The 23,995-nt window shown below is 53.6% G+C and overlaps 1 protein-coding gene across 1 annotated transcript in view; it reads right to left on the minus strand.

The window, feature by feature from the left end:
- Positions 1-18,485, minus strand: part of arhgef25b (Rho guanine nucleotide exchange factor (GEF) 25b) — a 35,460-nt gene extending 16,975 nt beyond the window's left edge. The window contains exons 1-7 of the mRNA XM_064306096.1: positions 18,189-18,485; positions 16,601-16,714; positions 8,309-8,433; positions 7,424-7,490; positions 6,326-6,429; positions 5,264-5,333; positions 482-571 (exon numbers count right to left, since the gene is read on the minus strand). Of these exons, the coding sequence (XP_064162166.1) occupies positions 482-571; positions 5,264-5,333; positions 6,326-6,429; positions 7,424-7,490; positions 8,309-8,433; positions 16,601-16,714; positions 18,189-18,485 (867 nt within the window). The remainder of the gene's footprint in view (positions 1-481; positions 572-5,263; positions 5,334-6,325; positions 6,430-7,423; positions 7,491-8,308; positions 8,434-16,600; positions 16,715-18,188) is intronic.
- Positions 18,486-23,995: the final 5,510 nt, after the last annotated feature.

Genomic DNA, 23,995 nt, shown 5'->3' on the forward strand with positions numbered 1-23,995 from the left:
CAAACCAGCCTGCGCAAGCACAACATTTACTAAGAGAGAATATATTATTTGCACACATGACTTGGCATTTTCTGTCGATTACATCCATTTTCGTTTTGCGTTTATAAAATCCAAACTCTCTCGGTTTAATTGCCCCATTAAACTAGCCACGGTGCCTTTGAAGACGTCAGAGTTCGGTTCCATTTGCGCTGAAATTTTGGCTCACTACTAAATACAAGCGCACCTTCTCACTTTGAGAAAGGTGAGTTCAGTCATCACCAAATTAAAATAAACACCTGTACCTTAACTGAAAAAGGCTTTTCACAAAATTGCATTTTCTCGTAACATTATAAATTAAGGACAGATTGGATGAACCAATCAAATGCAAGAAGGATTTGTACGCGTCCTTGGTCCAAAAGCACGTGCTGCAGATACACAAGAGCTTGTCTGGGGTCACAGCCACGCCCACCGCTCAGGTAACCAGGGCGACGGAGGGACTCACCTCGAAGTAGGTCTCGATGTACTCGGAGACGATGTGCTCGGACTTGGGCTTGTTCTGGCAGTACACCACGTACATGTGCAGACGCCGTTCCTGGAAGACGCAAACACAGGCGCTGCGGGTGACGCTGCCATCGCCACGTACGCTAACTGAGGCTAACCGCTACTCCGGCGACTGGTGCCGTCTCTGGCACTAAAGCAAACGTTATCATAACATAACAAATCATAAGCATAACAGCTGGCATATCAAACAAATTCAGCGAAAATGTGAAATCTTTTCATAAAAATAATTACTTCTAATAAAAAGTGACTCATATATATCAATCGTACAACCAAGAAATATACTACCACGAAAAACACACGCGCTATATAATTCACAATAAACGTGTATCAGACCTAGGGCAAATAATTCATTTGAAATTTTAAACCCTTTCAATGCCGGTTCCTACAGATTACTTAAAATTTGAACAGATATGAATTTTTATGAATACTGAGAAGATTAATTCTAAATTCTTCTTTCATACGAACACACACCAAGGGGGAAACCACAAGCGGGGACACAGCGCTCAGGCCTAATTTCGGGGCCTGGTATGGAACGCCAGGGAGCAGACTGCTGTGTGTCTAAGCCACCAGTGGGCCTGGTGTGGAACGCCAGGGAGCAGACTGCTGTGTGTCTAAGCCACCAGTGGGCCTGGTGTGGAACGCCAGGGAGCAGACTGCTGTGTGTCTAAGCCACCAGTGGGCCTGGTGTGGAACGCCAGGGAGCAGACTGCTGTGTGTCTAAGCCACCAGTGGGCCTGGTGTGGAACGCCAGGGAGCAGACTGCTGTGTGTCTAAGCCACCAGTGGGCCTGGTGTGGAACGCCAGGGAGCAGACTGCTGTGTGTCTAAGCCACCAGTGGGCCTGGTGTGGAACGCCAGGGAGCAGACTGCTGTGTGTCTAAGCCACCAGTGGGCCTGGTGTGGAACGCCAGGGAGCAGACTGCTGTGTGTCTAAGCCACCAGTGGGCCTGGTGTGGAACGGCAGGGAGCAGACTGCTGTGTGTCTAAGCCACCAGTGGGCCTGGTGTGGAACGCCAGGGAGCAGACTGCTGTGTGTCTAAGCCACCAGTGGGCCTGGTGTGGAACGCCAGGGAGCAGACTGCTGTGTGTCTAAGCCACCAGTGGGCCTGGTGTGGAACGCCAGGGAGCAGACTGCTGTGTGTCTAAGCCACCAGTGGGCCTGGTGTGGAACGCCAGGGAGCAGACTGCTGTGTGTCTAAGCCACCAGTGGGCCTGGTGTGGAACGCAGGAGCAGACTGCTGTGTGTCTAAGCCACCAGTGGGCCTGGTGTGGAACGGCAGGGAGCAGACTGCTGTGTGTCTAAGCCACCAGTGGGCCTGGTGTGGAACGCCAGGGAGCAGACTGCTGTGTGTCTAAGCCACCAGTGGGCCTGGTGTGGAACGCCAGGGAGCAGACTGCTGTGTGTCTAAGCCACCAGTGGGCCTGGTGTGGAACGCCAGGGAGCAGACTGCTGTGTGTCTAAGCCACCAGTGGGCCTGGTGTGGAACGCCACGGAGCAGACTGCTGTGTTCTAAGCCACCAGTGGGCCTGGTGTGGAACGCCAGGGAGCAGACTGCTGTGTGTCTAAGCCACCAGTGGGCCTGGTGTGGAACGCAGGGAGCAGACTGCTGTGTGTCTAAGCCACCAGTGGGCCTGGTGTGGAACGCCAGGGAGCAGACTGCTGTGTGTCTAAGCCACCAGTGGGCCTGGTGTGGAACGCCAGGGAGCAGACTGCTGTGTGTCTAAGCCACCAGTGGGCCTGGTGTGGAACGCCAGGGAGCAGACTGCTGTGTGTCTAAGCCACCAGTGGGCCTGGTGTGGAACGCCAGGGAGCAGACTGCTGTGTGTCTAAGCCACCAGTGGGCCTGGTGGAACGCCAGGGAGCAGACTGCTGTGTGTCTAAGCCACCAGTGGGCCTGGTGTGGAACGCCAGGGAGCAGACTGCTGTGTGTCTAAGCCACCAGTGGGCCTGGTGTGGAACGCCAGGGAGCAGACTGCTGTGTGTCTAAGCCACCAGTGGGACTGTGTGTGGAACGCCAGGGAGCAGACTGCTGTGTGTCTAAGCCACCAGTGGGCCTGGTGTGGAACGCCAGGGAGCAGACTGCTGTGTGTCTAAGCCACCAGTGGGCCTGGTGTGGAACGCAGGGAGCAGACTGCTGTGTGTCTAAGCCACCAGTGGGCCTGGTGTGGAACGGCAGGGAGCAGACTGCTGTGTGTCTAAGCCACCAGTGGGCCTGGTGTGGAACGCCAGGGAGCAGACTGCTGTGTGTCTAAGCCACCAGTGGGCCTGGTGTGGAACGCCAGGGAGCAGACTGCTGTGTGTCTAAGCCACCAGTGGGCCTGGTGTGGAACGCCAGGGAGCAGACTGCTGTGTGTCTAAGCCACCAGTGGGCCTGGTGTGGAACGCCAGGGAGCAGACTGCTGTGTGTCTAAGCCACCAGTGGGCCTGGTGTGGAACGGCAGGGAGCAGACTGCTGTGTGTCTAAGCCACCAGTGGGCCTGGTGTGGAACGGCAGGGAGCAGACTGCTGTGTGTCTAAGCCACCAGTGGGCCTGGTGTGGAACGCCAGGGAGCAGACTGCTGTGTGTCTAAGCCACCAGTGGGCCTGGTGTGGAACGCCAGGGAGCAGACTGCTGTGTGTCTAAGCCACCAGTGGGCCTGGTGTGGAACGCCAGGGAGCAGACTGCTGTGTGTCTAAGCCACCAGTGGGCCTGGTGTGGAACGCCAGGGAGCAGACTGCTGTGTGTCTAAGCCACCAGTGGGCCCGGCATGTTGTGTTCTGAGCTCTGCGGGGCAGCGGTGCAGCATGTCGCGGCTCGTCCCGGTCCTCTGGCGAGGCCGGCCAGGCGCGAGGAAACCGGCTAGCGCTCGGCGGTTACGCAACGCTCTCTTTCTCTCGCCGGGGTGTCGTCCCGCGTGAGCGACAGGGTCCGCGAGCGTCGCCATGGCACCCGCGAGCGTCGCTACGGCTCCCACCGGCTCTAATGGAGCCGCGCGCGAGCGAGCATCGGTTCGTGTGCGATTTAACACCAACGTGCTAACTCTGCTTTTAAAAGCAGGTACGATCCACCGAGCGGCCGGACACCCCTGAGGGTAGGGGGCGGGGCCAGGGCCCGGAGGAGGGGTCTTAGGAGCACTGAAGTACGTTCCAGGGAGTTCCTATATATAACTCCTGTCTCTGTGAGGCAGGGTAGAGAAAGGGGGTACACAGTGGTGAATAAAGCAGGGAGGGGAGGTGCGTGAATAACAGGAGGGCTAGAGGGGCAAAGGGGAGGGGGTGCCATGTGAGAGAGAGAGAGAGAGACAGAGAGACAGAGAGACTGGATCTGGTTCATGTTGCCACAGTCAAGCAGTACATCACTCCTAGGCCTGTAGTACAGCCTGCAGCCTGAGAGCCAGGCCCCATCCATCCTCTCATTTACGCCGCTTGACGTGTTTTTTCCCCCCTTTCTGTTCTCCGAACGCGTTCGATTGGACCGCACAAATGGCGCAATTCATCTTATTAAATCATTCCAGGGCCCACCAAGCGCCAGCCCCCCCCCGCCCCCCCAAGGGGAGTAACTCAATCAGGTTAATTAATCAAGCGCTGACTGACTGGGAAAGAGATCAGAGGAGAATCTCGGGCGGGCGCGCTCTCCTCTGATAGGCCCTGAAACAGGCCCTCCGATGCGGCCCCTGCCCAGACGTGCCTAGTGCGGAGCGCTCACCCCCCCCCCCCCCTGTGCCCCCTGCTCCTGTGCGGGTGGACGGGAGCGTGGCGTGCTCCTCCGTGAGGCTGTGTGTTTATTCCCCCCCCCCCCCCCCCCCCAGAGCCAGACTCCCCTCTCAGCGTAAACTCACGCTTTCCCAGGAACTACACTCCGCTCAGCACTCAGGCCAGTATTTACTGCTGTAAGACCAAAAGTATCTGGACAGCCCTTTGGTCAGGGACTGTTTTTCACTGTTTGGGCTTGGCCCCTCAGTTCCAGGGAAGGCAAATCTTAACGCTACAGCACACAATAACATTCTAGACGATTCTGTGCTTCACCAGCAGTCAGGGGAAGGCCCTTCCCTGTTTCAGCATGACAAGGCCACCGGGCACACAGCAAGGTGCATATGGAAATGGATGTGTCAAAAACGGTGTGGAAGAACTTGGCTGTCCTGCGAAGAACCCTGACCTCAATCCCCTCCAACACCATTGGGATCAACTAGAAAGCCAACAGCGAGCCAGGCGTAATCGCCCAATCAGTGCCTGACCTCACTAATGCTCTACTGGCTGAATGGAAGCGCAATTCACTGCAGCAATGCTCCAAGATTTAGTAAAAGCCTTCCCAGAAGAGTGCAGGTTGTTATAGCAGTAAGGGAGAACCAACTTCATATTAATGCCCATAATTTTGTATGAGATGCTGGATGTCAGGTGTCCACACACATTTGGCCATTTAGTGTATATATATATACACACACACACACACATTTTTTAATTTTAAAATGTTTTTTTCCCTCTCTACTTCCTGACCACACCAGGTCACATCTGGACTCCAACCAGTCATGCAGAAACTGTGAGAAAAGAGTCCAGCAAAGTGGAGGGGGACTGAGGCACAGCACATACACAAAAAAAGAAAAGGGAAATATGCGGCGCCATGGCCTCTAGCGTTCCGTCCCGGGACCGCTCAGCCCCCCTCGAAGAGGAACAGGAAGTAGCCCACTGATAACCCCCCCTCTACCCCCCGCCCCCAAACATGGCCGCCGGTGGGAAGGGAACTCACGTGCTTGATGAACAGCTGCGCCAGTCTCTCCGGCTCGGCCACGCACTTCTCCAGCTCCACCAGGAAGTAGCTGCAAGGGACGGGGGGGGGGGGGGGGCGGTCAGATGGGAGTGCACTGAAGGCCTGAGACGGCTGCGGGCTCTCACTCGGGCCGGATGGGTGAACATGTGATCCCTGTCTTCATGGAACTAGCCAATCATGCCAGTTCTAATGGAATCCAAATTGATTTTTAAGGTCCACTACAGCAGGTGTAGACAACCCTAGTCCCGGAGAGCTACAGTGTCTGCCGGCTTTTGGTTTCACCCTAAAAACTGTAATCAGTTTGGACCGAAAAAGCCAGCTGTGGTTAGTTAACTATGCAACAAACCCCTTTAATTGGTCAAGTAAACGCAGAGTAACAACAACAGTGAGAACTCTCCAGGGCCAGTGTTGTATCCCCGCCACCCAAATTGCTTAGGCCCATTTGATTATAAAGATAATCCACCATTTTCCCTTTCCCCTCTGTGTTGAAGGTATTGTTTAAAGAAAACTAAAAAAAAACTTGTTGGACTGCAGCCAGAGTTGACCCTGCCTTAGAGTGCAAATACGTGTGAGGTTTCAGTGTGATAAATATGAACTGCTAAACATGCGGTATAGTCAATAAACACTCGTACACTCGCACACACACACACACACACACACACACACACACGTGAACACACACACAGGCCAGCGTGGACCCTATCTTACAATGTAAATACGTGTGAGGTTTCCATGTGATAAATTTGACGATCTACACATGCGGTACAGTCCACACACACTCGTACACACACACACACACACACTCACTCGCACACACACACACACACTCGCACACACACACACACTCGTACACACACACACACACGCACGCACGCACACACACACACACATGCACACACTCGTACACACACACACACACACACACACACACACACTCGTACACACACACACACACACACACACACTCGCACACACTCGCACACACACACACACACACACAGACGTGCGCCTGCACGTAGGAATCGGCTCCGAGACGCTCACTCTTTATGCCAGTCGAAGATCTGGTGAATGTTCCCGAACACAATCTTGTCCTTCCCCTTCATGTCCTCTGGCACACCCTTGCTGTTCATGGTGGCCATGTACCCCTGCAGCGAGAGACAGTGTCCCATAAGGCCAGCTTTCGGGAAAACAAATGGCAAAAATAACACTTATACTGCAGCTCACCTCACCTATTTGGGCCATGTTTCACAAGAAAAAGTGAGACCCCGCAATCGGAAAATTTTAAACCGTTTTCGCATATGTTGGATTTCAATACAAGTGCCACAACGTTGTTGCAACGTGACAGCATATTTGAACATTTCGACATTGAGTAAAATTGTTACCACTTAACTGGGACATCCGTGGGAAAATACACGTAAATTGCGAGCAGCAAAAACCTTTTTAAATGCACAAAATAGGTTTCACATGACAAGCTCATGACATATGTTTTTATAACTCAAAGAATGCACTTGAATATTCCCCACGCGCCCGGCGGCGCGTTTAGACGAGCGGACTCCGTAAATTCAGGCGGCCGCACGGGGCCGTGTCAGAGCGCGCGTCTGGCCTCGCGTCTGGCCCTGGGAACGGCGAAGCCACGGAGCCGCGGTTCACCCAGGGATCTTAACAGAGCCCAGATACACGGATTAGCATGAATCCCTTTTCCACATCTCTCAGCTATAAGCTCTGTCAGTTCCCATAGTCTGGTGTATTTATAGCTGCGCATGTGAAAAAGGCTGCTCTGATTGCACACAGGAGCGGCAGTGTGGTATAATGGGCAAGGAACTGGTCTGGTAACCTGAAGGTCACAGGTTCGATTCCCGGGTAGGACACTGCCTATAGTGAAGAAATTCAGGTTAAGTACCCTGCTCAAGGGTACTTAACCTGAATTTCTTCACTATATATCCAGTATATATCCGGTAAAGAGCATCTGCTAAATGGGAAGCTAGCAGGGCGGCTTCCTCCTAAGCGTCCCCTGCAGCTGATTGGCCGGGCAGTCCCATACGTCACCGTCCCCTGCCTGTGTCCCCGGTTTGTGAACCCGGAGTTCGGTCCCATTTTGAGTTTGCTTTTTTAAACGGTGAAATAAATGAATGCAATTACCTCCACGATCAGTCCGAGGTCACCCACGTACAGCTTCTCCGTCTCAATGAGCTCCTTCAGGACGTAGCTGGAGTGTGTGTGTGTGTGTGTGTGTGTGTGTCAGAGAGTATGTGTGTGTACGTGCGTGTGGGTGTTTTTGCGTGTGTCAGAGAGTATGTGTGTGTATGCGTGTGTCAGAGTGTATGTGTGTGTGTGTGTGTGTGGGTGTGTGAGAGTGTATGTGTGTGTACATGCGTGTGGGTGTTTTTGCGTGTGTGAGAGAGTGTGTGTGTGTATGCATGTGTGTGAGTATGTGTTGAAAAAGAAAAAGAAATAATTATTGGGGAATGGTTGGAAAATGAAAGATGACATTACCCAGAGAGCCACTTCAATCGGTCCCTAGAATTGTGCAATCAAACAGAGGGCCAGCCTCGCCGCCCTGTTCAGAACCCTTAATAACGGAGCGAGGAGCGAGCCCTGCCTGTGCTGGAAACTGACGCATCCTTACAGTCCATTTCTACAACAGGCAAAGCTAAAACAGGAAATGAGAAAACACAGCTACAGCTTTCTTTAAAAAGCATGAGCCAGATCAAAATAAATGGACTGCATTTATATAGCGCTTTACAATTGATGCCTCTCATTCGCCAGAGCAGTTAGGGGTTAGGTGTCTTGCTCAAGGACACTTCGACACGCCCAGGGCAGGGTTCGAACCGGCAACCCTCCGACTGCCAGACAATCGGTCTTACCTCCTGAGCTATAACACTTCTCGAGTTTCGTTTAGAGACAGCTGAAGTGAAAAGGCACAGGTAAGCACAAATAGCTCGGCTCTTGTGTTCCAGCTAGTTTCCACCCCGACTGACAGGTAAAGGTGGTGGAGGAGTCGTGGGATTCTGGGTCGGCTCTTACATGCTCTTTTCCAAGGCACTCCTCCTCTCTTCCTCGCTGTCCGTGGCGGCTGATGAGTGGCTGGACACGTCATCCGTCAGGGCGGAGCCATCCTCATCCGAGAGCGGATTGGATGATTTGTGGTTCTGTTTAAACACAACAGAACAAGAACAAGAGTTCGCCTTCAGCGGGGCCAACACAAGCAACAAGTGGCAACCCAGGTCTGCAGATTCTGTTTTGCATGTGTCGCTTCATAGATCTTTACTGAAATTCCCATTGCTTTGTGGGCTTGTGATGCACTGTGTCCTCAACCATGACACCAGCACTGGTTGCAGTAACACACTGAAAATAATCAGAAAGCCATCATTTTTATGGCTGTTAAATTAATTTCTCAGAAACACATTTATTTTATGACCGTTAAATTAATTTCTCAGAAAAGCGCAATAGAGAGGTGCTTATCACAAAAATGCCCGAAAGACACGACAGAGCAAACGTATGAACCGCTGCTTGCGTGAAAGAATTAGCTGTGTGTGTGTGTGAGTGTGCGCGTGTGTGAGTGTGTGTGTGCGCGTGTGTGTGTGAGTGCGCGTGCGTGTATGTGTGCGTGTGTGCTCGTGTGTGTGCGCACCCGTGCGTGTGGGTGTGTGTGCGTGCGCTCATTTTGGGTGTGTGTATGTTCATGTGTGTGTGCGCGCTTGTGTATGTGTGTATGTTCGTGTGTGTGTGCGCTTGTGTATGTGTGTATGTTCGTGTGTGTGTGTATATTCTTGTGTGTATTTATACATGAGAATCCATGGAGGCGAGACCTTCACCGAGCTCTGCTTCTCCACAGTCACGTAAAGGAAGCCGCCTGTTAGCCTGCTGCCATAAAAAGAAACCGTTTCCCCTGATTACATCTAATTAGCCTTCATTAGCGTCCTGCGTCGGCGTGAACACATGACGCTGCTCACGCCCGACGAGCTCGAGAAGGATTTTATCAGAACGCGCTTCGTGTCTGAGCGCCACGGCCCACCGCTTAGCTGTTCCTCCTTCCGCGAGAGCGCGCGGCGAAACTGCAGACGGTAATCAAGGGACACAGAACATGTAAAATGAGTCGCGTGCACGCCCGCCGGGTCTTAAATCCCACACCGTGGAAAAGCAGACGTCAGGCTTCGCGGTTCGCGGGCAGACAGACGTCCTTCGACTGCCCCTCTTAAGCCAAAAAAATCCAAATATGAACGTGGAGCGAACGTAGGCTCGGAGTTGGCGGGAAAGGGAGATGTACCGCAAGGCCGGCGCGGTGCGCCAGAGGAGCCGTCCGCGCTTAAGCCCTGGAAAATATTACAGCCCGCATGCAACCGCTGCATTCCGCCGTCCTCAAGGGAAATCTCCTTAAGGGAAATCTCCTTAAGGGAAATCTCTGAAGCTATCGCAGATAAACTTTCAGACCGAAAGAGGAGAGAGGAGAACGGAGAAACGTTACAGAAGTGTTGAGGAATGAACGCATTATTTCGTTTTTTAACTTTCATCTTCTACTTCATGTTGTAGAAGATTCATGTTGTTCTTTTTTTTCCAATTATTATTATTATTATTATTATTATGTTATTGTTGTTCTTGTTGCTTTGGTTGTTTATGTATGTTTGACCTAACTGATCTGTTGTCTGTTGATCTGTAATCATGCAACCGCTGCATTTCGGGGTCTTTAAGGGAAATCTCTGAAGCCATTGCAGAGAAGCATTCAAACAGAAAGAGGAGAGAGGAGATCAGGATAAGTGTCGAGGAATGTACGCATATTTTTAACATCTTGTAATTCATGTAGTTTTTCTTGTTTTTCCAATTCTAATAATAATAATAATTACTGTTGTTTTGCTGTTGTTTATGTATATTTGACCTAACTGATCTGTTGATCTGTAATAGTCCAAACCACGGACGTTTTGTGAAAAATGCATTTTAAAATGTGTCATGCAAGTAAATGTCAAAGTACTTCAAATTGAATTGGTTACTTGGCAATTACGCTCAGGTAAAGCGATTCTTTCGCTGTGCCAACAGAGCTCCATTTCAATTTGAATTTGAAAGACTCTGAGAGAGGGGCAGCGAAAGAAAGACAGACAGAGAGAAAGGGGCACTTTGAAATGGATGGAGATGGAATGAAAGAGAGCGAAAGAGAGGGTGAGAGAGAGAGAGAGTAAAGGAGAACAAGGCGGGGAATGCATGCGGGTTGCCAGAGAGACGGAGGACGTCCGATCAGGCCCTGATGGAGTGACGACAAGTGACGTGTCACCAGACACCACCAAACGATCCCAGCTCCCACTGACGGCATCGGGATTGGACGGTTTTCAATCTGAAGTCAAACCGCCAAACCCTAGAGATTGAAATCTAGAAAGTACTGTTGGAACATGCTGAGTTTACCAAGCAGGCCAAAGGGTTTGGGCTAAGCAAACGAGAAAGGCTCGTCATTCCTTTGGTTGCTCTTGTGAATGCGTGATTGATGATCTTCTCCAGCTTGTCTCCTGACTGTGGGCTGTTTATCCATGGAAATCCGTCTGGGGGGAGACGCACCACTTTACCTCAGACACAAAAACTTCATTCAGTGAGAGCGACTAATCCCCCCCTTCCCCCTCCCCTCTCTGCGTTTGTTTATGAACCAACAAACCCCGGCTCCTTTTCCCTTCTCCCTTTCTCTTGACAAATCCACCCCCCCCCCCCCGTCCCGTCTGAGAGGACTGGGGGAGCCCACCGAACGTCGCCCGAAACCAAACTCATCAATACGCCGTCCTGTCCACGCTTCCCTGAGCCAGCTGAATGGGCCGGCCAGTCCCGCCTCCCGCCCACACCTGGAACACACACGCGCTAATGCCTCAGCGTCACCCGCCACTCACCGTGATGGATGTGCGCTTTCTTCCTGAGCCCGTCCGACCCCCCCTCCCCCACACAGACCCCGCTCCCTTTCGGGTGCACCGAGACGGCGTGTTTACCGCTGACGTCTGTCTCTCATTCGGACGCTTCCTTCCTCTGCGTGCGGAGCGTTTCCCTCTAAAGGTCGGGAGGAACGGCGCTGTCTAGTGTATGTGTGCAGTAGTGTGTGTGTGTGTGTGTGTGCGCAGTAGTGTGCAGTAGTGTGTGTGTATGTGTGCGGTAGTGTGCAGTAGTGTGTGTGTGTGTGTGCGCAGTAGTGTATGTGTGCAGTAGTGTGTGTGTGCAGTAGTGTATGTGTGCAGCAGTGTGTGTGTGTGTGTGCAGTAGTGGGCAGTAGTGTATGTGCGCAGTAGTGTGTGTGTGTGTGTGTGTGTGCAGTGGTGTGCAGTAGTGTGTGTGTGTGTGTGTGTGTGTGTGTGCGCAGTAGTGTGTATGTGTGTGTGCGCAGTAGTGTATGTGTGCCGTAGTGTGCAGTAGTGTTGTGTTGTGTGTGTAGTGTGCAGTAGTGTGCGTGGTATGTGTGCAGTAGTGTGCAGCAGTGTGTGTGTGTGTGCAGCAGTGTGTGTGTGTGTGCAGTAGTGTGTGTGTGTGCAGTAGTGTGCAGTAGTGTATGTGTGCAGTAGTGTGTGCGTGTGCAGTAGTGTGCAGTAGTGTGTGTGTGTGTGTGTGTGTGCAGTAGTGTATGTGTGCAGTAGTGTGCAGCAGTGTGTGTGCGTGTGCAGTAGTGTAGTGTGCAGTAGTGTGTGTGTGTGCAGTAGTGTGCAGAGTGTGTGTGCAGTAGTGTGCAGTAGTGTGTGTTTGGGGTGCAGTAGTGTGCAGTAGTGTGTGCAGTAGTGTGCAGTAGTGTGTGTGTGTGTGCAGTAGTGTGCAGTAGTGTGTGTGCGTGTGCAGTAATGTGCAGTAGTGTGTGTGTGTGTGCAGTAGTGTGCAGTAGTGTGCAGTATTGTGTGTGTGTGTGTGCAGTAGTGTGCAGTAGTGTATGTGTGCAGTAGTGTGTGTGTGTGTGCAGCAGTGTGCAGTAGTGTGTGTGCGTGTGCAGTAGTGTATGTGTGCAGTAGTGTGCAGTAGTGTGTGCGTGTGCAGTAGTGTGCAGTAGTGTGTGTGTGTGCAGTAGTGTGCAGTAGTGTGTGTGTGCAGTAGTGTGCAGTAGTGTGTGCGTGTGCAGTAGTGTGCAGTAGTGTGTGCGTGTGCAGTAGTGTGCAGTAGTGTGTGTGTGTGCAGTAGTGTGCAGTAGTGTGTGTGTGTGCAGTAGTGTGCAGTAGTGTGCAGTAGTGTGTGCGTGTCCTGGCCTCCCCTGGCCCTGTTTTCAGCTCCCCGGCTCAGAGCTGGGCTGACAGGTCTGCCTCGCTGCCCTGATCACTTCCAGATGTGTTCTGGCAAACTCCACAGGAAAGGTCCTGTCTTTTCCCTTTCTTTGTATTTCAGCTTGTTTTGCCTTTTTCTGGCCAGAAGATTTTTTTTTTTTCATGTGTACGGTTTTTCATGAAAGTCGCCCTTCAAAAAAGTTTTTTTCCCCTGCAATATACAAACGCTCAAATTGCGTCCCCATAGATATACTGTTTACACTGTCTCTGCATGCATAAATAAATAGAGAGATATACTATCAAAACAGAAAAAAAAAATGTTTGAAAGAGGCATTTTAATGTATTGTGTACTTAACATTTTGTGAGGAAGCCTCGCTGCCTAGCCTGAGAGTCCCTAGCTGCCAGCTCTGGGGGGTCAGGGACACGGGCTGGCTAGTCACAGCTCCACTGCTACTGAGCATGGAACACGGCAGGACAAGCGGTGCGAAGGAAGAGTCTGATAACCGAAATGTTACATTAAAAGGGATGAGGAACGGGGGAAGCTGGGTAATCTAACATGTCACAGCCCCCTTTACACACACAGACACAGACACACACGCAGACACACACACACACACACACACACAGACACACACACACACACACACACAGACACAGACACAGACACAGACACACACACACACACACACACACACACACACACACACACACAGACACACACAGACACAGACACAGACACAGACACACACACAAGCACACACACACACACAGACACACACACAGACACAGACACAGACACACACACACACCATTTAGGCTACTGGAAACAGATCAGTGAGTCACTACCTGAGACACACACACACACACACACGCACACAAACGCACAGGTAGTGTGCCTACAGAGACAAGAAAGACAATGGAGCTGAAAGAAACCTGGAAACTGAGAGAGAGAGAGAGAGAGAGCGAGAGCGAGAGCGAGAGAGAGAGAGAGCGATGTGTTTTAAGTTATTAACATAAAATGGCAATCAAATATATTGATCTTGTCATCTAGTAAAGTGGATTTTTTAAAAATTGAGTGACAGAGTGAAAGCGAGAGAGAGAGAGAGAGAGAGAGGCTTACCATTCCTGAGATCATCTCCTCTCCCCCTCCCTCTCTCTCTCGGTCTGTCTCTGACCCATTTTGGGTACATTTTGTTCCGAGAGTGTTCAGGCGCAGAGTGGGGGAGCTGGCACCGGTGCCACTCCGCGGCGGCGAGCGCGGCGGTGGGCAGAGGGCGCCGCGCCAGCGCGTTTCTACAGCCCCGGGCCGCTCGGTCGCCGGCGGCTACGGCAGCTCGCTCGCTCACCTTCGGCCACCGAGCGCAGGCTGCGTAACGCACACAAACCGGGAGCTCACAGCCGTGATGGACGCCCAGCGGTTTACTCCTGTTTAACCTAGCCTCCCTGCTGCAGCTCGGAGGGGCCTGTGTACTCCAGCCTCCCTGCTGCACCTCGGACGGGCCTGTGTACTCCAGCCTCCCTGCTGCAGCTCAGAGGGCCCTGTGTACTCCAGCCTCCCTGCTGCAGCTCAGCCTGTGTACTCTAGCCTCCCTGCTGCAGCTCAGAGGCCCTGTGTACTCTAGCCTCCCTGCTGCAGCTCAGCCTGTGTACTCCAGCCTCCCTGCTGCACCTCGGACGGGCCTGTGTACTCCAGCCTCCCTGCTGCAGCTCAGAGGGCCTGTGTACTCCAGCCTCCCTGCTGCAGCTCAGAGGGCCTGTGTACTCCAGCCTCCCTGCTGCAGCTCGGAGGGGCCTGTGTACTCCAGCCTCCCTGCTGCAGCTCAGAGGGCCCTGTGTACTCCAGCCTCCCTGCTGCAGGCCGGGGGCCCTGTGTACTCCAGCCTCCCTGCTGCAGCTCGGAGGGGCCTGTGTACTCCAGCCTCCCTGCTGCAGCTCAGGGGCCTGTGTACTCCAGCCTCCCTGCTGCAGCTCAGAGGGCCCTGTGTACTCCAGCCTCCCTGCTGCAGCTCAGGGGCCCTGTGTACTCCAGCCTCCCTGCTGCAGCTCAGGGGCTCTGTGTACTCCAGCCTCCCTGCTGCAGCTCAGGGCCCTGTGTACTCCAGCCTCCCTGCTGCAGCTCAGGGGCCCTGTTTACTCCAGCCTCCCTGCTGCAGCTCAGGGGCCCTGTGTACTCCAGCCTCCCTGCTGCAGCTCAGGGGCCCTGTGTACTCCAGCCTCCCTGCTGCAGCTCAGGGGCCCTGTGTACTCCAGCCTCCCTGCTGCAGCTCAGGGGCCCTGTGTACTCCAGCCGCCCTGCTGCAGCTCAGAGGCCCTGTGTACTCCAGCCTCCCTGCTGCAGCTCGGAGGGGCCTGTGTACTCCAGCCTCCCTGCTGCAGCTCAGGGCCCTGTGTACTCCAGCCTCCCTGCTGCAGCTCAGGGGCCCTGTGTACTCCAGCCTCCCTGCTGCAGCTCGGGGGCCCTGTGTACCCCAGCCTCCCTGCTGCAGCTCGGGGCCCTGTGTACCCAGCCTCCCTGCTGCAGCTCGGGGGCCTGTGTACCCCAGCCTCCCTGCTGCAGCTCGGGGGCCCTGTGTACCCCAGCCTCCCTGCTGCAGCTCGGGGGCCCTGTGTACCCCAGCCTCCCTGCTGCAGCTCGGGGGCCCTGTGTACTCCAGCCTCCCTGCTGCAGCTCGGGGGGGCTGTGTACTCCAGCCTCCCTGCTGCAGCTCGGGGGCCCTGTGTACTCCAGCCTCCCTGCTGCAGCTCGGGGGGGCTGTGTACTCCAGCCTCCCTGCTGCAGCTCGGGGGCCCTGTGTACCCCAGCCTCCCTGTACTCAGTACTCACTCGCCATTACCTCGTTATCTTACTGTTATCTCATTTCACTGTTACCTCCTTATTTCACCACTGCTTCGTCATCCTGTTACCTCACCCTCACTGTTACCTCGTTATCTCTCCATTATGTCCTTATCTCACTGTTAGCTCGTTATCTAATTGTTACCTTGTTATCGGATCATTAACTTGTTATTTGACTGTTACCTCGTTACCTTTCTGTTTACTCATTATCTCCAACTGTTATCTCCTTACCGTGCTTTCTCTTTTTGCTTCCGATTTTGTTTTAGTGACTCGTATCCTTCAGTGACTCGCTTTTGAATTTGTTTTAGTTTTGTTTATCCTAAATAAAAAAGACAACTAAAAATCGTCTTTGTTTGATTGCTTATCTCCACCCGCACCCCCTCCTCCATGCGCATTCCCCCTGAAGCCAGCCTGCCACCCAGACCGGCCCGTGTCACCAGGTCTGCCCGACCCCGAGCGGCCATCTTTGAATAGCGGCGACACGGACGGAGTCAGCATCGGCTCCTCTCTGGGCAGTGCGGCCGAGCGAGGACCGACTGAGCACGTGCAGAACCCACGGAGAGGGCTGGACATCCAAGCCTCTGATCACCGTCCACCGGGCCCCGCCCTGACAGAGTGGGGCCAGGAAGGGGGAGAGCCGTGCCGCGCTGCAGGTAGGGGGCGCTAGGGAGCGGCCTCCCGGGTTTCTGACAGAACGGGCTCCCAGCATTCAGTTATTGATTGACTCCAGCTGCCCCCTTGCATGTCCCCAAATGTTAAGGATCTGGGAGTAAGATGGATGTGTGTGTGTGTGTGTATGTGAGTGTATATGAGTGCTTATATCTGTGTGTGTGGGGGGTGTGTGTGCTGATGTATGTGAGTGTATGTGAGTGTTTATATCTGTGTGTGTGTTTGAGTGTATATGAGTGTTTATATCCGTGTGTGTGTTTGAGTGTATATGAGTGTTTATATCTGTGTGTGTGTGGGTGGGGGGGTGGAGTATGCAGTTACACTGGTGGGGGTGTGGCAGGAGTGATGAGTGTTATCTGTGTGTGGGGGGTTGTGGTATGAGTCTTATCCGTGTGTGTTGAGGTAGAGTGTTTTATCTGTGGTGTGTGTGTGGGGTTGTGTATGTAGAGTGTTTAACCGTGTGTGTGTTGAGGTATATGGTGTTTATTCCAGGTCGTGGTTTGGTGTAATGGTGTTATTCTGTGTGTGCTGGGGAGGAGTGTGTGGTATGAGTGTAATCCATGTGTCACTTATGTACAGTGAGCACACACACGCAGAGGGGCCTGTACTTACCTGTGTGAGGGTCGGTGTGTTGCCCCCCTGCAGGAGTTCAGACAGGTAGCTGTTGCGCAGGGGGGTCCCAGGCGTGCAGTCTTCCGGCTGCCCCCCCGGCCCGTTCCCGCTCTCCTGCGGGAGAGACAGCTCGTCAGCGCCCCGCCCACAGCACGGGCACACACGTCCCACAGGGGGGCTGTTAGCGTGCGGGCACGCTAGGCTAGCTCCCAGGGTCTTCATGGTTTTCTCATCCTAACATCATGACTGTAACGCTCTACCATCCCCCCCCACCCCCACCCCCAGTCTGCTATAAATGGAAACTGTGATCCCCCCCATCCCCCAACACCCCTAAGACAGACGGTAACCTCCTGACTGCCAAATTCTGGCCTCTGGACACCCCGACACCCAGAAATAACAAACAGCAGCCCCAACCCCCACCCTCTCTGCCCCAGAATGCCTCCCTCTCTGCCCCAGAATGCCTCCCTCTCTGCCCCAGAATGCCTCCCTCTCTGCCCCAGCCCCCACCCTCTCTGCCCCAGAATGCCTCCCTCTCTGCCCCAGAATGCCTCCCTCTCTGCCCCAGAATGCCTCTCTCTCTGCCCCAGAATGCCTCCCTCTCTGCCCCAGAATGCCTCCCTCTCTGCCCCAGAATGCCTCCCTCTCTGCCCCAGAATACCTCCCTCTCTGCCCCAGAATGCCTCCCTCTCTGCCCCAGAATGCCTCCCTCTCTGCCCCAGAATGCCTCCCTCTCTGCCCCAGAATGCCTCCCTCTCTGCCCCAGAATGCCTCCCTCTCTGCCCCAGAATGCCTCCCTCTCTGCCCCAGCCCCCACCCTCTCTGCCCCAGAATGCCTCCCTCTCTGCCTCAGCCCCCACCCTCTCTGCCCCAGAATGCCTCCCTCTCTGCCCCAGCCCCCACCCTCTCTGCCCCAGAATGCCTCCCTCTCTGCCCCAGCCCCCACCCTCTCTGCCCCAGAATGCCTCCCTCTCTGCCCCAGAATGCCTCCCTCTCTGCCCCAGAATGCCTCCCTCTCTGCCCCAGAATGCCTCCCTCTCTGCCCCAGCCCCCACCCTCTCTGCCCCAGAATGCCTCCCTCTCTGCCCCAGCCCCCACCCTCTCTGCCCCAGAATGCCTCCCTCTCTGCCCCAGAATGCCTCCTCTCTGCCCCAGAATGCCTCCCTCTCTGCCCCAGAATGCCTCCCTCTCTGCCCCAGAATGCCTCCCTCTCTGCCCCAGAATGCCTCCTCTCTGCTCCAGAATGCCTCCCTCTCTGCCCCAGAATGCCACCCTCTCTGCCCCAGAATGCCTCCCTCTCTGCCCCAGCCCCCACCCTCTCTGCCCCAGAATGCCTCCCTCTCAGCCCCAGAATGCCTCCCTCTCTGCCCCAGAATGCCTCCCTCTCTGCCCCAGAATGCCTCCCTCTCTGCCCAGAATGCCTCCCTCTCTGCCCCAGAATGCCTCCCTCTCTGCCCCAGAATGCCTCCCTCTCTGCCCCAGAATGCCTCCCTCTCTGCCCCAGAATGCCTCCCTCTCTGCCCCAGAATGCCTCCCTCTCTGCCCCAGAATGGCGGCTGCACCCCCCGCCCCCCCTTAGCGTGGGTCTCACCGGCTCTTTCTCGCCGCTGGGGAGGGCGGCGAGGCCGTCGCCTTGGTGACCGGGCCCCGGCGGGTCCTGGCTCGGCTGGGATTGGGGGGGCCTGCCGTCCGGCCTGCGGACCTGCCGCTCGCCCTTGCCCCCCCCGATGCCGGCGGAGCTCAGCTTGCGCACGGGATTGGTCAGCCACTTCTTGAGGGTGCTGACCGAGCGGCGGGAGCCGGGGGAGCTGGGGGCGGAGCTTCCCGAGGCCTGGGGGGGCAGGGAGGCCACGGAGGCGGTGATGCTGCCACTGCGGCAGTGCCGCATGAGAGAGATACAGAGAGAGGAGAGGAGAGGAGGGAGGGAGAGAGAGAGAGAGAGAGAGAGGAGAGAGGGAGAGAGAGAGGGAGAGAGAGAGGGAGAGAGAGAGAGAGGAGGAGAGGAGAGAGGAGAGGAGGAGAGAGAGAGAGGAGAGAGAGAGAGAGGAGAGGAGAGAGAGAGGAGAGAGGAGAGAGAGAGGGAGAGAGAGAGAGGGAGAGAGGGGAGAGGAGAGAGAGGAGGAGGAGGGGGAGAGAGAGAGAGGGAGAGAAGGAGGGGAGGAAGAGGGAGAGAGAAGGAGGGAGAGGGAGAGAGAGAGAGAGGGCAGGAGAGAAGAGAGAGAGAGGAGGAGGCAGAGAGAGAGGGAGAGAGAGAGAGAGAGGAGAGAGAGAGGAGAGAGGAGAGAGAGAGAAGAGGAGAGAGAGGCAGAGAGAGAGAGAGAGAGAGAGAGAGAGGGAGAGAGCAGTGAGGGGAGAGAGGGGAGAAGAGACGAGGAGGTGGAGAGAGAGAGAGGGAGGGAGAGAGAGGAAGAGAGAGAGGTAGAGAGGGAGGGAGAGTGAGAAGGAAGGAGGATGAGGGACAGAGAGAAGAGGGCAGAGAAAGAGAGAGAGGGCGACGGAGGCAGAAAAGGAGGGAGAGAGACAGGGAGAGAGGAAGAGAGAGGAAGAGATTTAATTATATGATTAGATTTAATGAAGGATAAAAAGGAACAGCAGTGAGAACGAGAGTGAGAACGAATGACCAACAAAAATCACTCAAATGAAAAATAAGAGCAGAGAAAAGATTCAGGGAGGACGAGTGTGGGAGCGTGCACGGCATAAACACGTCGAATTTCCTACTGAAACAAACTGTTTCGCCCAGTCCTTCCAGGAGACAAAATATCTCATTCGAGCTCACATTGATTTTTTTATAAATAAAAAATAACAAACATCATTCTTCAAATGAAACAATGAACGCACTGCAAACCCGGAAAACATGGAGCACCGATAAATAATGAAATAAAACATTTCAAACTGCTAATTTCTCTATTATTTGCAGCACACAACGCATCACAGTACAGTAGTCACTGTTATCAGTGTGATTATCCAAGTCATTGTGGTTAAGGTTCGGGTATTGCCCACTGCTTCAAATGAGCAACTACATGACCACTTCTCAGCGAAGGCAGGGTACTTCCCAAAGCACATGTGGAAGTATGGGGCGACATAGCTCAGGAGGTAAGACCGATTGTCTGGCAGTCGGAGGGTTGCCCTGGGCGTGTCGAAGTGTCCTTGAGCAAGACACCTAACCCCTAACCGCTCTGGCGAATGAGAGGCATCAATTGTAAAGCGCTTTGGATAAAAGCGCTATATAAATGCAGTCCATTTACCATTTACCAAGTCAGGAAGTCGAGGGCCGAGAACGGACGAGGGCCCGGAGGGAGAGAGAGAGAGAGAGAGAGAGCTCGACAGCGTCCGCAGAACCTTCCGGAGGGCAGTTCTCACTTCGAGACGCAGCCGCGCGAGGCGCCGTGACCCGGCCGGTTTCAGCGGGAGCGGCTTGCGCGGGAGCGGCTTGCGCGGGGCGGGCGGGAAATGGGCGCGGGCAGCTTCGACGCACGCGCCGAAAGCAGAATGCGCACACGCCCCAGGATACGCTGCAGAAGGCCAGCCCGCGTAGCGCAGGGGACCAGGTCTGGGGCTCGCGTTTTAGGAGTGCGTCTGAGGCTCCTGGTCTGTCCGGCAGAGCAGCGCTTCCTAATAACGGTCGGCGTTCATTTTGTTGAGGGTAAAACCGGGCCGTGCTGAGAATTTTATTTCTGCATTTTGTAGGCCGCCCCTCGACATAATGCGCACGGGGGGGTTATCGCACAGGGGGTTATCGCACAGGGGGGTTATGGCGCGGGCTGGGGGCAGAAGCTTTCGCCACTTTGCGACCCCTGATTATCGGTTAAAAATAGTCTGCATGTTAGCGCTGACGGAGTGATGTCATCGAGAATGGGTGGTGGGCGGTGGGGGGGTGGGGTGGAACGGACTGTGAGAGGAGAGCTGGGGGACAGGCAGGAGGCACACAGAGTCACCGGATGATAGTTTACTGACCCCCAGCGCCCCCCCACCCCCCGCATCTAGAGATCCTCCCACACCACACACTCTTTTCTCCTCTCCTGCTGTCTCTCTTCCCCCTCTTTTTAGAAGTCTGTTAAACACATAAACGCACATAAATCTCTGCAGGGGCGCCCATTCATGTGCACCCCTGCACACACACACACACACACACACACACACATTCTCACACTCTTTCTCACACACACACACACACACCAGGTCCCCGTATACCCAGTATTTTTTCCCCACCCAGACAGAGAGCGGCTCCGGGGGAGAGCGGGACAGGGACCTCTGTCCCCCTGTTCGCTGGGAGCCTTGCACTGGAACTGGATCTCGGGTGACAGAGAGGAGCAGAGAGAGCTGGGGGCCCCGTCCAGCCATAACACCCTGCCAGAGAGCCACAGCTCAGAGCAGAGAGGGCCACTCTGTCAAGCAGTGCGTGTGTGTGTGTGTGTGTGTGTGAGAGAGAAAGTGTGAGAATGTGTGTGAGTGTGTGTGTGTGAGAATGTGTGTGTGAGTGTGTGAGAGAGTGTGTGAGAATGTGTGTGTGAGTGTGTGTGTGTGTGTGTGAGAATGTGTGTGTGAGAATCTGTGTGTGAGTGTGTGAGAATGTGTGTGTCAGTGTGTGTGAGAATGTGTGTGTGAGTGTGTGTGAGTATCTGTGTGTGAGTGTGTGTGAGAGAGTGTGTGAGAGTGTGTGTGAGTGTGTGTGAGTGTGTGTGAGTGTGTGTGAGAGAGTGTGTGAGAGTGTGTGTGTGTATGCACAGCAGACCTTGAGAATGCAGAAAAAGCAACCAACTCGCTCATAAGCAGGTCATAAAACTACCACCCTTCCATCTCCCTCGTCCAACTCACACAACCGTTACTCTACAGCGAAGCAGAACTCAAAGCGCAGGGTCTGGCTGTGGGTGGATTGCAAAGAGCATTATCCCTTCCATCTGGCCCTCAGCTTTACTGGAGAGAGAGGGAGAGAGAAAGACAGAGAGAGAAAGAGAGAGTAGGAGACAGAAAGCAACAGAGAATGAGACCCAGGCTAAGAAAGTGAGAGGGGGATGTGGCTGAGTGAGAGAGAGGGAGAAAAGGGGAGAGTGAGTGTGAGAGAGAGAGAGAGAGAGAGAGAGACTATCAAATTCAGAAAGGGAAGTGCGGCCAGCGCAGGTAATCAACAAGATAAGCCAGGACATTTTAAAAAAAGGTTCTGGGGTGAAATACAGTCCGTCCCCATGCACTGACCCCAGATCAGCTTGTGTCACATTCCGCATTATGTGTGAGCATCCGGGTACAGCAAGACCCTGGATCAGCACTGGAGGTTCAGAGAATCCAGAACGCAGCTCTTAAAAAAAGGCTTATAAATACTATTAAAGATGTTCTCTCTTTGTGTTCAGAGGCATTCAGGATTAATTAAGTTCATTAATTTCCTTCGTGTTTCAGACATGGAAGACAAGCTCCAGCTCGGACGGATCGTTCCAGCCTATTATCTTTCTTTTGGGGGTGGGGGGTGGGGGGTGGGGGGCACATCCTGCTGTCCCTCACATCGTGGCACTAGCCCCAGTCTTTGCGGATTGGCAGATGCGATGACAGCCTCACACGCCATTTTAACACCGCTCTGGCTTTCGTTGACGTTTGACTTTTTCAGACACAATCAAACTGTGTGCCTGAAGAACAAAAACAAATAGCTGAACTCATTATTAGTTAATTAAACAATAAATATTGAGTGAATATATCGGCCGGTTGCCAGCTAAACCGCGTCCGCCGGCGCCCCACCCCACGAGATCATCCATCCCAGCCGGTGCATGGACGGCAGCGAGGGAGGGGCTGGGGGCGAGCTCCCTCCTCAGTCACTGCACGCAGCTCCATCATCACCAGATACCGCGTCATCTTTCTCAGGCCTTGCCGGATACTGCAGTTAGAACTGCCGCTGTGCTCGGTTATTCATTCTGCATTTGTGTGTGTGTGTGCGTTTGTTCAAATAAATTGAGTTTCAAATAATAACTGAATAAATCCTCATAGAACACAACGGGCATTTTTCAATTCATTATCTGAATGCGAGTTCATCTCCTGAATTGAAACAGACCACCCCAAAACAGGTGCAAGCTTTATGGCGAAATTAAGCCTTAATGCATGACTAGCCATCTAATTCCACACAGTCGCTCATTTAATTAATTACAAATCAGCAGAGATGAACATGAATAGAAGGAGACGTCGGGCGGGGACAGACGTGTGATTTGTTACAAACGTATCGCCAAACGCCGTAATTTAATCTTCGAGCAAGCGCGCGGCTTGTCGCAGGTCGCTGCGTCGCACATCTGACATCTCTCACGTCAAAAAATTACATCCGCATTTCTCGCTGTTTTGAAGCGCGTGCTGAAACGAAAGCGCCGTGCATGAACCGCCTGCGCCCATAAATAGAAATTAAAAATCGCTGGCTTTAATAACTGTCAATTCCCGACAAATGCTCAGCCGCCGCGCGGATCCAGATTCATTTTCATAATGGCGACGACAGAGGAGAAAGCAGATTACAGAAGCGCCTTTTATTAATGCAGTTTGAGGTGGGTTCTCTAAATCGAGCAGAGGAACCGCTCTCACATTAGTGAAAGGAACGCATTTGACTCCATGACGGGAAAGATTCTGAGAAAGCAGGCGAAGGCTGTCTTTACGTCAATTGAATGAACTTTGAATGAGGCTTTCTGAGGTACACGTGTAGCGATACAGAGGTTATGCGTTCAAATGGTGTGTATTTTATTAAAAACGTCAAGGCCAGAAGACAATGACTCAAACCAGAAGAGGTATGAGCAGTATGATTCACCAGCTTGGCCCAGTGTATTGATTTGCGCTTAAACACTTTAGGCTGCAGAGACACGCGGTCAATTAGATTCACTCTGCAAAGAAACCTTTTTTGGATAATGGGTTTTGTGTCAGGATTGATTCAGGTTCATCTTTCTTTGGCATTTTCTCATAAATGACAAAAAGCGAAAATGTGAGTCTTATTCCCAGATTTACATTCTTTTCTTACATTTCTTAAAATGTGAACATAGAGTCAAAATAAACAATTAGGCACGGAGAGCAGGAAAGGCCACCTGAGGAAAAATCTAAATGCTGCATGTCCTTATGTGACTGAAATAAGTCTGAATTAAACACACACACACAGACACACCCACACACACAGAGTCACACATGCATGCACATACACCCACACAAGCACTCACACACACACACACACGCACGCATGCATGCACCCACAGACGGACAGCTCATTAGGCCCCCTGTTGAGCGGCATTTCCACCTGTCTGGCCTCGGATAGCCCCTCCCCCTCCCCGCCCCTCCCGTTGCCGGGCGGAGACGGCGACGCTCCACCATGACGGAGGCAGCTCCATGCATCAACCGCGCTCTGGCAGCCCACCCATTGTCTACCTGCGCAATCAGCTCTTAATCCCCAGA

This window comes from Anguilla rostrata, chromosome 13 (genome assembly GCF_018555375.3).
Source record: "Anguilla rostrata isolate EN2019 chromosome 13, ASM1855537v3, whole genome shotgun sequence".
Classification (NCBI taxonomy): domain Eukaryota; kingdom Metazoa; phylum Chordata; class Actinopteri; order Anguilliformes; family Anguillidae; genus Anguilla; species Anguilla rostrata.